Below are 13776 nucleotides of genomic sequence, written 5' to 3' on the forward strand. Positions count from 1 at the left end.
ACAATTTCCCCCTCTGTCTTCATTTTTTTCTCTTTCTATCCCCTCCTGCTCCGGCCCGGCTGCTCCAAATAATAATATAAATCCATTTAATAAAGTCAAATACAAATAAGGCAACAAGAGAAGTATCCCACACTTCTCTTTTGTAAAGTAAATCTGTACAGCAGATATGGGCATCTACATCAACTATGATTTGACTGAGAAGCTGGACAGGACTAAAAAAAAAAAGAAGATTCAAACAGATTCTTGCAATATATTATTTGGTATAAAAAACTTTAAAATGATTTTAAAATAAATAAAAAAAGTTTTCAAAAGAGGTTACAGTTTAAAAGAGATCCTCTTGGGTGCTGATGTGTAGCGTATACATGCAGCAATAAGTGCGGAGATGGCCTTAAAAACGTTTTTTTACATATTGATTCTGAAGTTTTTTTTTCAAATTATGAATTGTTTAAAATCTGAATAAATAAGTATCTCGATTCGGATGTAAATACATTTTTGGAGTGCCCATAGAATTGAACTTTTTTATTGGATTATTGTTTTCATGATAATTATTTACCATACAATTTTTTGTGTGCATGTATTTTTAATTCAAAAATTGGAGTAGTTAATGGAAAATAAAATGGAATATTGTGGTAATTGATACTACAAATACTTCTTCTCATTGGTTATAAGCTGGCCATGGTGGCCTGGTCAGTCTACATGCTTCACTGGGAGGGTGAACCATCACAGTCAAACACCAGAACACAAAAATGAACATCATTTAGGAGAATAAAGGGTCTTGACTTTGCTCTTCTTTTCTTTCTTTTAATTTGTTTAAATTTTTTATTGTATTTTTTTGTACATTTAAAAAAAAATAATTAGCTGGAGGTTGAAAAATATTTCCTGTTTTGGGCAAACTCCTGATGTAATTTTTACTCATTAAAATTAAAGCCAGAGTGAGTGGTCATCGTCACTTTGAAAACCCCTTACGTGCGGCATTTTATTGAAAGAGTGTTTCAGTCTTTTGGGACATGGAAAAAAGCTCTTGCTTCTTAATCCTGACTCTTTTTAGGGCATTTTGAATTGTGCTCTTCAAAATAACTTTTCAAGACATCTTTAAACATTACCATTATGTCAAAACGTAAACAAATACATCATTTAGAAAACACAATTATTGTTGATTTTTTTTTCTATGTTAAATTTTGTAGTTAAATCTTTAAAAATAATATAACATGAATACTTTTTTTTTTTTTTTTTTAAATCAACACCACTACTTTTTACAGTATTCTGCCACTTGTTGTGTCAAAAGTATACTACTAACAAGACTAAACCGGAAAATATTCACAGCGCTTCACTTTTTCCACATTTTATGTTACAGCCTCGTAAAATGTCTAATAATGCCTAAAATAATGTATCTTTGTGAGTTTTACTAGAAAATGTATCTTTTGTAAGGTTTGCAAAGACACAAATCAGTTTTTTTTTACTCAATATGACTGTATAACTGTCATAGTAAATATGAAAGTTATATAAACATAACTCCAAAATCAAATACGCAATATGTCTAAAAATGCCTGTATTAATGTATCTATGTGAGTTTTACTAGAGTCAGGTGTTTTTGTAACGTTTGCAAATACAAAAATTAGGTTTTACTCAATATGACATTTATTTAAACATAACTATTGAAACAAAATCTGCAAAATAGCTAATAATGCCTGAAATATTGTATCTTTGTGAGTTTTACTCAAAACATATGCTTTTTTTAAGGCTTGCAAACACAAAAAATTGTGTTTTACTCAATTTGAGAGTAATGTTCTTTGAATCATGAGATAATGCAAAAAAAGCAATACAAATGTATTCAAACATAACTCCAAAACCAAACATGCAAAATGTCTAATAACCTTGCAAAATGGAATAAATTAATCTTTGTCCTCAAAATTCTACACACAATACCCCACGACAACGTGAAAAGATTTTTTTTTAATGAATTTATGCCAATTTATAAAAAAAAACTACATGTATTTATGTACTCTTAGCCTTCGCTGAATACTTTGTTGATGCAGCCTGAAGGCTTTAATTTTTAACACGTTTGCAAAATTAAAAAAACACTTTTTCACATTGTAATGATGGGGTATTGTTTGTAGAATTTTGAGGATTTTTTAGAATTAGGCCACAAAATATGGAAAAAGTGAAGCGCTGTGAATACCTTACTATAGTCAATGAAAATAAAAGAACCTGCATGCTGCAATGAAAACATGTGCTTAAATAAAATATACTTTTTGTCAGAAAGCTGTGCTGCTATTATTACTGTCCTGTATACAGCATGCAGTGTTGCTGCGACTGGAACCCTAATTTCCCTAAGCGCACACACTTTAACTAAGAGTTCAATAAAGTTCTGTCTAATCTATTCTATGTAGTGTTTCATGATGTCCCCCCACTAACTGCTCACCTTGTCATGTTGCAACATTTGCCATCGGCACGACCACACCAAGAACGTTGTGGTGTTTGTTGACCTCCTCTCCAATAACTTCTACTACTGCAGTTACCTGGACTAGAGGAAGCACAAGTAAAAAAATGACATACTGTTCAAGCAAGAGATGATGAATTGGTGTGCAATACTCACCAGCGTCCACTAGAGGGCAGGAAGCCTCTGCAAAAATGATTGTCCACACACAGGTAGATGGAAACTCATAATTACATGTACATTCAGGTATTTATTTTTGGAATGGAGACGTTGCATTCAACAATCAAATATGTGTAAACAAACTGTACATTTTATACACACAATATTATTAAAAGCTGACTGGTTGGTTGTTTCCTTTGCATTGTTGCAGAAGAGTTGCGGATAAAAGCCATAAAACAAAAATACAGGAATGCAGACAATAATACAAACAACCAACACAGCAACATGATAAGTTTGATACATTTGTCTCTTGATGATTCAGTTTAAAAACTGATGATATAATTAGTTTGTAGTGTTCACGTTGAAGCAAAATGTATTGTTTTCATAGGGTCATTAATGCCATGGTTGTCATCCTAAATATCTAAATGGGAAAGTGCTGAATTTTTTAAATTTCTTATTATATTTTTTATATTTTATTCAGTTATTACTTAACATCAGAAAATGACATTAAAACTTGTTTTAAAAAAATAAATTTGTATTAGTTCTGGTAATTTTTTTTCTCATATTATAATTATATATTTAAATGGGAAAGTGCTGAATTGTCTGTTTATTTATTTATTTATTACATTTTGACATTGTATTAACCTTTTATTGAGTTATTACTTATCAGAAAATGACTATTACATTAAAATTAATTTAACTATATGTTTAAATAATTTTGTAATAGTTCTGGTATTCTTTTCCCTCATATTATAATCGTATATTAAATTGGGAAAGTGTTGAATTGTCTGTTTATTTTTTATTACGTTTCGAAATTTCACTAACCTTTTATTGAGTTATTACCTAACATCAGAACATGACTGTATTACATTAAAATTAATTTAACAATTTTTTAAAAATCATTTTGTATTAGTTCTGGTATTTTTTCCCCTCATATTATAATTGTATATTTAAATGGGAAAGTGCTGAATTGTCTGTTTATCTTTTTTATTACATTTTGACATTTTATTAACCTTATTACTTAACTTATTTTCTAACATCATAAAATGACTGTATTACATTAGACTAAAATAAACAATTTTTTATAATTTTGTATTCAGTTCTGATCATTTTTGAATTTTTATTGGTGATATATAACAGTATGATATATTGTATATAATGGATTTGTATTATCTAGCTTACCTTTCTTCGCTGATAAATCACCTGATTAAGTGAATTTAAAATAAGTGGATTATGGGAAGGGAGTGGAAGTAGATGGACGGCATAGTGGGCTCCAGTGTTTTTTCGCTTGTTGCGTCGGTGGTCTATGACTCGGTGTACACTGATGGGATGTGGTTCAGGCCGCGCTCGAAGCTTCCCACCTGGAAGAAGGCGCCCTCCTCTGGGCCGGGGGAGAACTGGCACACCCCTGCGCCGCCTTGTAGCTCCTGGGTCAAGCTGAAGCCTGGAGCGAGGTAAAAGGGGCATGAACCTTCTGCCATCATGGAAGCACTTACAAGGGATGGGCACGGCTCACCTGCAGAGCCCAGAGAGTTGCTGGAGGACATGTGGAAGCCATTGTGCTGATGGGAAGTGTAGGCGTGGGAATCTCCGGGGGAGGCGTGGACGCCGGTGACCGTCTGCTCCATCCGGTAGGAGTCTGCGAAGTGGAAGCAGCTCTGAAAGCTGCCTTGGAATTCTGGAAGACGGAGCAAAACAGAAGCCAGACTTAACGGAGGACGGTTTCTAAGGCAATCGCTATTGTAAGACACAACTCAAGTTACTAAGTTGGTCGCCATTGTCTCTGTTTTCCCTCCGATTCGACCACAGGAGTCACAATAATGACGAGAACCGTTCCAGGACGTGTGACCACATTGGTGGTGAGCGTCCATGTGTTGATCTCCGCAGTGCAAAACAGCATTTTAAGTGTTCACGCAGCGACAGCTGAGCTCGCCGTGTTGTCTCAGACAGCCGAACACTGTTTTGTTGGATAATACATGCTTTTCAAACTCCTGACGCCACCGTGCCCATCCTAAAAATGCATTTGAGGAGGATCAGCTTGTAAGGCTTTGCGCGGATAAAGTTACACCAGGTAGACCCACTTTAAGATCCCAGAGAAAAGCTGTGTTTGTTATTGTGGTTGTACTTGGCACACTGCATCATACTGACAGCTGTTTTTAATATCTGAGCCCTCAAGTAGCGAAATATTGTATTGTAAAATATTAGTTCTCAGCATTGGGACCCGACCCAGCAGGCGCAAGACATTGATACAACGTTGATTATACAAACCCCAAAACCAGTGAAGTTGGCACGTTGTGTAAATCGTAAATACAAATATAATACAATGATTTGCAAATTCTTTTCAACTTATGTTCAAATGAATAGACTGCAAAGACAAGATACGAACTGGAAAACTTTGTTATTTTTTGCAAAATATCGGCTCATTTGGAATTTGATGGCACAAGTGGCCAAAAAGACTGATAAAAATGAGGAATGCTCATCAACCACTTATTTGGAACATCCCACAGGTGAACAGGCTAATTGGGAACAGGTGGGTGCCATGATTGGGTATAAAAGCAGCTTCCATGAAATGCTCAGTCATTCATAAACAAGGATGGGGCGAGGGTCACCACTTTGTGAACAAATGCTTGAAAAAATTGTCTAACAGTTTAAGAACAACATTTCTCAACGAGCTATTACAAGGAATTTAGCGATTTCACCATCTACGATCCGTAATATCATCAAAAGGTTCAGAGAATCTGTAGAAATCACTGCACGTAAGCGGCAATGCTTCAATCCCTCAAGCGGTACTGCATCAAAAAGCGACAACAGTGTGTAAAGGATATCACCACATTGGCTCAGGAACACTTCAGAAAACCACTGTCAGTAACTACAGTTTGTCGCTACATCTGTAAGTGCAAGTTAAAACTCGACAATGCAAAGCCAAAGCCATTTATCAACAACACCCAGAAACGCCGCCGGCTTCGCTGGGCCCGAGCTCATCTAAGATAGACTGATGCAAAGTGGAAAAGTGTTTTGTGGTCTGACGAGTCCACATTTCAAATTGTTTTTGGAAACAGTGGACGTCGTGTCCTCCGGAACAAAGAGGAAAAGAACCATCCGGACTGTTATAGGGACAAAGGTGAAAAGCCAGCATCTGTGATGGTATGGGGGTGTATTAGTGCCCAAGGCATGGGTAATTTACACATCTGTGAAGGCACCATTAATGCTGAAAGGTACATACAGGTTTTGGAGCAACATATGTTGCCATCCAAGCAACGTTATCATGGATGCCCCTGCTTATTTCAGCAAGACAATGCCAAGCCATGTGTTACAACAGTATGGCTTCATAGTAAAAGAGTGCGAGTACTAGACTGGCCTGCCTGCAGTCCAGACCTGTCTCCCATTGAAAATGTGTGGCGCACTATGAAGCCTAAAATACCACAATGGAGACCCCGGACTGTTGAACAACTTAAGCTGTACATCAAAGCAAGAATGGGAAAGAATTCCACCTGAAAAGCTTCAAAAATTGGTCTCCTCAGTTCCCAAATGTTTACGGAGTGTTGTTAAAAGGAAAGGCCATGTAACACAGTGGTAAAAATGCCCCTGTGCCAACTTTTTTGCAATGTGTTGCTGCCAGTAAATTCTAACTTAATGATTATTTGCAAAACATTTCGTTTCTCAGTTTGAACATTAAATATCTTGTCTTTGCAGTCCATACAATTGACTATAAGTTGAAAAGGATTTGCAAATCATTGTATTCTGTTTTTATTTACCATTTACACAACGTGCCAACTTCACTGGTTTTGGGTTTTGTACATACATGTCCTTTAAAACAACATTGCAAATTGAGACTACATTGTTGTTTAATATAGGATCCACATTGTGGGTTGGGAAATGACCACTTTTCAATGGTCGAATCAACATCAGAACACCAACATTGATTAAACGTAGACAAAAAGCATGTTGTTCTAAAGTGGCCTAATTCAACAAGTTCTCAACGTTGTTTTAATGTCTTGTGCCTGCTGGGTAAGCAGGAATGTATTCATATACAGTTGCGGTCAAAAGTTTACATACACTTGTAAAGAACATAATGTCATAACTGTCTTGAGTTTCCATCACATGGACAAAGATAAGACCTTTAGGAGGAAAGTTCTGTGGTCAGATGAAACAAAAATTGAGCGGTTTGGCCACAATACCCAGCAATATGTTTGGAGGAGAAAAGGTGAGGCCTTTAATCCCAGGAACACCAACCTACCGTCAAGCATGGTGGTGGTAGTATTATGCTCTGGGCCTGTTTTGCTGCCAATGGAACTGGTGCTTTACAGAGAGTAAATGGGACAATGGAAAAGGAGGATTACCTCCAAATTCTTCAGGACAACCTAAAATCATCAGCCCGGAGGTTGGGTCTTGGGCGCAGTTGGGTGTTCCAACAGGACAATGACCCCAAACACACATCAAAAGTGGTAAAGGAATGGCTAAATCAGGCTAGAATTAAGGTTTTAGAATGGCCTTCCCAAAGCCCGGACTTAAACGTGTGGACAATGCTGAAGAAACAAGTCCATGTCAGAAAACCAACACATTTAGCTGAACTGCACCAATTTGGTCAAGAGGAGTGGTCAAAAATTCAACCAGAAGCTTGTGGGTGGCTACCAAAAGCGCCTTATTGCAGTGAAACTTGCCAAGGGACATGTAACCAAATATCAACATTGCTGTATGTATACTTTTGACCCAGCAGATTTGGTCACATTTTCAGTAGACCCATAATAAATTCATAAAAGAACCAAACTTCATGATTTATTTTTTTTGTGACCAACAAGTATGTGCTCCAATCACTCTATCACAAAAAATAAGCGTTGTAGAAATGATTGGAAACTCAAGACAGCCATGACATTATGTTCTTTACAAGTGTATGTAAACTTTTGATCGCCACTGTATGTATGAGATAACTCATGTGATTAATTACAAAAAAACATTGCACTAATCATGAGCACACTTGGATTAATCATGCAATTTTGAGCGTACAAGCTCTTTTGTGATCAGATCAATGCATATTTCAGTACAAAAATGAGCGAGGAGACTCCGACTGGTGTGGTCGCTGGCGAATCTCACTCTAAAATACAGCCTGAAAGAACTTTAGATAAAACTGTCACCAGGTTTTGTGCAAATAAACGACATGCATGCAAGTAAAGCACTTATAAATGTTCCTGGATGACATTCTGAAAAAAACATTGCCTTTGTGTACAAATACTGGGGTATTTTCTTAAACACATTTTAACTGTGCAAGCGAGTAATCATCTGTGATAAATCATGATGAATCCAAATTCCAAAATGTGATTAGTCTGATTTAAAAACAAAATAACCATTTGACAGCCCTAATATTTATGTTCTACTCATTGATTCCTGGTCCTCCTTAAACACACGCATGCAAATGACGCATCTGTATAGACGGAAAAAAACAATGTTTAATAAACAAATATTTGCATGAATCGAAAAAATGGTCCAGTCCCATGATGGGTGCACATTGTAATAAGGGGCACCTGTTGAAAATAAAAATAAAAACTTATATTTGCGATTAATCGTGATTACTTTAAAAGTTAAAGTTAAAGTACCAATGATAGTCACACACACACTAGGTGTGGTGAAATTAACCTCTGCATTTGATCCATCCCCTTGTTCCACCCCTTGGGAGGTGAGGGGAGCAGTGAGCAGCAGAGGTGGCCGCGCTCGGGAATCATTTTGGTGATTTAACCCCGAATTCCAACCCTTGATGCTGAGTGCCAAGCATTTTTATAGTCTTTGGTATGACTCGGCCGGGGTTTGAACTCACGACCTACCGATCTCAGGGCGGACGTATGGAAGTAGAATTGTCTCACATCAACTTATATGTATCAATATGACATTAATACCTCAACGGCAGAGGAGGCGGAAGACGGTAGATTTAAGAACTACCACAACGGCTGCGATGGCGGAAGAAGGCTGCAGCAGAAAAGGGTCCCAAGTCGTCTTGGACTCCATGCCACTGGACCCTGACCCGATTCTGTCAAGGATCAAGTGGTGACTGTCTGTGCACCAGTCTCCCCACGTAAAACAAAGTCACGGACAGGCATCCTCCATAAAGGGATACACCCCTACCAGGGGGATCGTCATACTCGTTCGAGGGACCGCCGATGAATACAAATGCATATATTAATAAATATACAAATACAAATTTGATTATTTTACAAATTATTTATTTATTTGTATATCACATTTGTATTTGTATGTGTATATTTATTAATATATGCATATGTATTAATATCATATTGATATATATAAGTTGATGTGAGACAATTCTACTTCCATACGGACACTCTAAACACAATGGACAAATATAGTTAATCATAATTAAATATTTTAACTGATTGAGAGAAATATATATACACTTTCTAGAAAGAAGTAATATAAAATGAATACTTTTCTGATACAGCTCTGGTACTGGACCCCATTAGACGGTGCAGGTGTACCTAATAAAGCGACCAATTAGTGTAAAAGCTACCTCGAGACTGCACTCTCGCTTTTTCATTTTCTGTCTTACCGTTGCTGGGAGCCTGATGGTGGTGATAGTGAGCGTAGGGCTTGTGCTGACTTTGGACGTGATGCTTTTCCAGCGGAGGAGGAGGAGTCCCTGTTCCCTTCATCCCTGGAGACAGGAGGGGACCCGACACGCTGGATGGAGGACACACACGGATTCAAGATATCAATCATTGATTCCTTTCGGGATCGCCAGATTACGGACCTCCATGTAGGTCAGGTAATTAATGGCCCACGTGGTGGAGATGACCATATGCTCTGGTCTACATGCTCCTTTTTTTGTTAACCTGTGCCAGCACCTCATTATATGTACTCCTGCAACCAAAATGAGAATGAGGGAAGCTGTTCTTGCAGAAATACTGTAGGTACATTTTACCTTCAATAATGAGTTGCACCAAAGTATTTTGCACAACACAGCAGCAATTGAACCAATGTTGTAATAACAGTAAACTACATCAGGAGGTTTCCTACAGCCACAGCAACCAATGTTTTTGACCCTGACGCGGTGGTTATTTGCTTTTGTAAACCACACCCTGCAATTATAGCGGACCCAGCAGTTAATTGAATAGAGGCGTTAATGGGATAAATTGATCATGGAACGCGATTCTTATCTATTTTTTTTTAATGGATTCATTAATTTTCAAGAATCAATATATATGTATAATACATATAAATATATATATTTTTTTTTCTTTTTTGATAAAGATTATTAATGTATTTAATATTTGTTTACTTACTATGGCATATTATTCATTTATTATTTATTTATTCACTGTTCTGCTACAGAGAACAAGGAAATGGGATAAAATTGCTATGGAATGAAAAGGGGTAGGATTAAATAAGCTCTGCTTCTTCCTACTCCTTTTCGAACGTGCTGTAATGAAACAACTGGAAATATGTGATGCATTACATCGCATCGTATGCATGTTCCAAATAAACTGAAACTGAACTGAACTGAACTGTATGTCATACGTCAGCAGCCAAGAGGGGGCTGTTTAAAAAAAAAAAGGTTTTTAATATAATTTTCAGTAGGCATTTGAGTCTTACAACAACACAAGACTTGATTAAATAAACTCGATTGACAAATAAGTATTGCGAGATCTGGTTTGAATCGAAAATTTAATCGAATCCGAATCTAATCCAATTGGGGGTTGTAAGATTAAATCCCTCTAAATAGTAGTACTTTATTGATTCCTTCAGGAGAGTTCCCTCAGGAAAATTCAAAAGTATATATATATATATATCTAGTATCATACATTGTAGAACAGGCGGACGTCAACTGAGGTGTAGCCCTGGATTTACACCGGATGCGTAAAGGATGCTGAACGGCACCGCCACCGAATGTCTCCGCCGATCCCCAACGCCGTTTTGATGCGCACACACATAAGGGAGTTATAGTAAAGCAAAACACCAACAGTTTGTTTTGTCTCTCCAGAGGAGCAGGAGAAAATAAACTCGGTCTTGCCATTCGAGATATGCAACGACTGCTGAACGGTAACACCCGGGAGTGTCTCAAGCTTTGCCGGCCATCAATACCCACAGGCGGCACTGACTTAACATGTGGAAAAGACAAACATTTTGCTTTGCAGAACGACTATTTAATTTTTTCTTTATTTGTAGCAAACAACAACACGACAGTTACAACATTCCTGGTGAGCGTTGTACACACACACACACACACACACACACACACACACACACACACACACACACACACACACACACACACACACACACACACACACACACACACACACACACACACACACACACACACACACACATCTCATTTCACTCCCGCTAACCACTCCCTGCTTCCCGTGTCAGCTGGTATTTGACTGAAGTCCCCAAATAGCTGTCCAGGATATGCCTGTAATATGATTCTTTGATTTTGGTCAGAATCCAATTGTGTTAACGAGGAGAAATCACGTCTGAATACCTTTGACAAGTTGACTTCAGGTCAGCCCACGACCATTAGGACATTTCAAAGTGCAATATACGATCCTCCTTGAACACAAAGTACTTTATTTTGAAAGTAAACCGGACAAGCCCATTTTAGCTAAAATGATCCGCCGAGTTGCGACGACCCATAAAAAAGAGAAGCTCTGCGTATATTTAGTGCAGCGATGTGGTACGGCGCGGGCATGGTGGCGCTGTGCGCTGGGGGTATGGCAGTGGTGGAAACTGACACCTTGGCTAGAATGGAAATGGATAGAGTCCATCGCTGTGGCGGCGCCGTTCCGCATCCAGTGAAAATCCTGGGTTACACACATGACTAGAGATGTCCGATAATGGCTTTTTTGCCGATATCCGATATTCCGATATTGTCCAACTCTTAATTACCAATTCTGATATCAACCGATACCGATATATACAGTCGTGGAATTAACACATTGTTATGCCAAATTTTGTTGTGATGCCCCGCTGGATGCATTAAACAATGTAACTTTACCATGAATTGATTAATGTGGACCCCGACTTAATCAAGTAGAAAAACTTATCCGGGTGTTACCATTTGTGGTCAATTGTACGGAATATGTACTGTACTGTGCAATCTACTAATACAAGTTTCAATCAATCAATCAAAAACAAGGTTTTCCAAAATAAGAGAACAAATTCAACTCCAGTTATGGAAAAAAGTGCCAACATGTCACTGCCATATTTATTATTGAAGTCACAAAGTGCATTATTTTGTTTAACATGCCTCAAAACACCAGCTAGGAATTTGGGACATGCTCTCCCTGAGATAATCCTGATACCCACTACAACTATGGGAAATACTATACTTTGACTTTCACAAAGTGCATAATTTTTTATTGTTTTTAAACATGCCTCAAAACAACAGCTACAAAAATAATGAAGGCACACAGCTTCAGTCCAGAGTATACTAGAGCATACTTGCCAACTTTGAACATCCGAATTCGGGAGATGGGAGGGAGAGGTACGGGGGGCGGGGTTGAGGTGGGCGGAGTTGGGGGGCGGGGTTTGGTGGTAGCGGGGGGGCGGGTGTGGGGAGGTATATTGTAGCGTCCCGGAAGACTTAGTGCTGCAAGGGGTTCTGGGTATTTGTTCTGTTGTTTTTATGTTGTGTTACGGTGCGGATGTTCTCCCGAAATGTGTTTGTCATTCTTGTTTGGTGTGGGTTCACAGTGTGGCGCATATTTGTAACAGTGTTAAAGTTGTTCATACGGCCACCCTGAGTGTGACCTGTATGGCTATTGATCAAGTATGCCTTGCATTCACTTGTGTGTGTGTGTAAAAGCCGCATATATTATGTGACTGGGCCGGCACGCTGTTTGAATGGAAGAAAAGCGGACGTGACGACAGGTTTTAGAGGATGCTAAAGGCAATGCCTTTAAGGCACGCCCCCAATATTGTTGTCTGGGTGGAAATCGGGAGAATGGTTGCCCCGGGAGGGGCACTGAAATTCGGGAGTCTCCCGGGAAAATCGGTAGGTTGAAACCGATACCGATAATTTCTGATATTACATTTTAAAGCATTTATCGTCCGATATTATCGGACATCTCTACACATGACTGCAACCAACTTATTAAAGTGAATGCAGAAGTAGGTAAAGCTACTGGATGTAGCTACTGCCATCTTGCTGAGTAAATAAAAAAATACATCAGGAGGTTGCCTACAGCCACAGCTGATAATGCCAATCTTATTTGACCCAGTGACAGAGTGGTAGTGAATAGACTATTCTAAAGCTCTTTCTTCTCCCCACAGCACCAAGCCTTCTGATATAGAGGTCCAAAATCCCAGTTGGCAAACAGGCCAATTGCAACCAGGTAGGCAAACTAGGCAATTTCCTAGGGCCCCCAACTGAAAGGGGGCCCCCTGACAACGACTAGTCATGTATTCAAACTTAACAGCAACAACAACTTTGTGATTCTATCACCGGAAAATACAATGACAATATCAGAATAATGTCAAAGACATTGTCAGAGTCCCCCTTGAGGGGCCCCTTCCAGCAGCCAAGTCACTTTATGCACAATGACAACGATAAAGAGGAATGACTTGATGATAATGACACGATAGAACAGTGTCAATGTGACTGTCAGAATCCCCCTCGAGGGGGCTCCTCCCAGCCACCAACACACTCTTAGAAGAGTGTGCGCGGCCACTCGTCGTGACGTAGTCTGAACTTTTGCTGACTGTACGTCGAAATACGGTTAATATAAATGAAACAAGTGTACACTTCAGGAAGCCAGATGTGGAAGAGGAATAAGACCGATAAGACTAGCATGCCACCCTAGTTTAATGCTCATGTATGTATCCACCATGCACGCCAAAACTGATGAGCTTAATGCTTTGTTAGCCCCATAATTAGTGTACAAAAGATAAGAATAAGTTAATACTTCTTTTAAAGCAATTAAAAATCAAATATAAACTATAGCTAGGTGCTTTGCCCAAATGTCTATGCCCTCACCCTCCTCACATGGTTGTCTCGGACACCAGTGATGATGAAGGTACATTTAATTTCTCTCATCTGGCTGTTATGTGAGTGCCTTTTTTAACATTGCACTGTAAATGTTACATACGTATAATCATAGTGTACAATGTACATGCAGTACATAAATAGATACAAACGTAGTCAAAAGTTTATATACACTTGTAAAGAACAT

At 38.4% G+C, this 13776-nt stretch overlaps 1 protein-coding gene across 2 annotated transcripts in view; it reads right to left on the reverse strand.

Moving 5' to 3' along the window:
• Nucleotides 1–2679: 2679 nt before the first annotated feature.
• glis1b (GLIS family zinc finger 1b) overlaps nucleotides 2680–13776 on the reverse strand; it is a 223691-nt gene continuing 212594 nt past the window's right edge. For both annotated transcript variants that reach the window (XM_061977975.1, XM_061977974.1), the window contains exons 11-13: nucleotides 9153–9283; nucleotides 4113–4274; nucleotides 2680–4040 (exon numbers count right to left, since the gene is read on the reverse strand). In XM_061977975.1, the coding sequence (XP_061833959.1) occupies nucleotides 3901–4040; nucleotides 4113–4274; nucleotides 9153–9283 (433 nt within the window). In that variant the 3' untranslated portion in view covers nucleotides 2680–3900. The remainder of the gene's footprint in view (nucleotides 4041–4112; nucleotides 4275–9152; nucleotides 9284–13776) is intronic.

Source organism: Nerophis lumbriciformis, linkage group LG18 (assembly GCF_033978685.3).
Source record: "Nerophis lumbriciformis linkage group LG18, RoL_Nlum_v2.1, whole genome shotgun sequence".
Lineage (NCBI taxonomy): Eukaryota > Metazoa > Chordata > Actinopteri > Syngnathiformes > Syngnathidae > Nerophis > Nerophis lumbriciformis.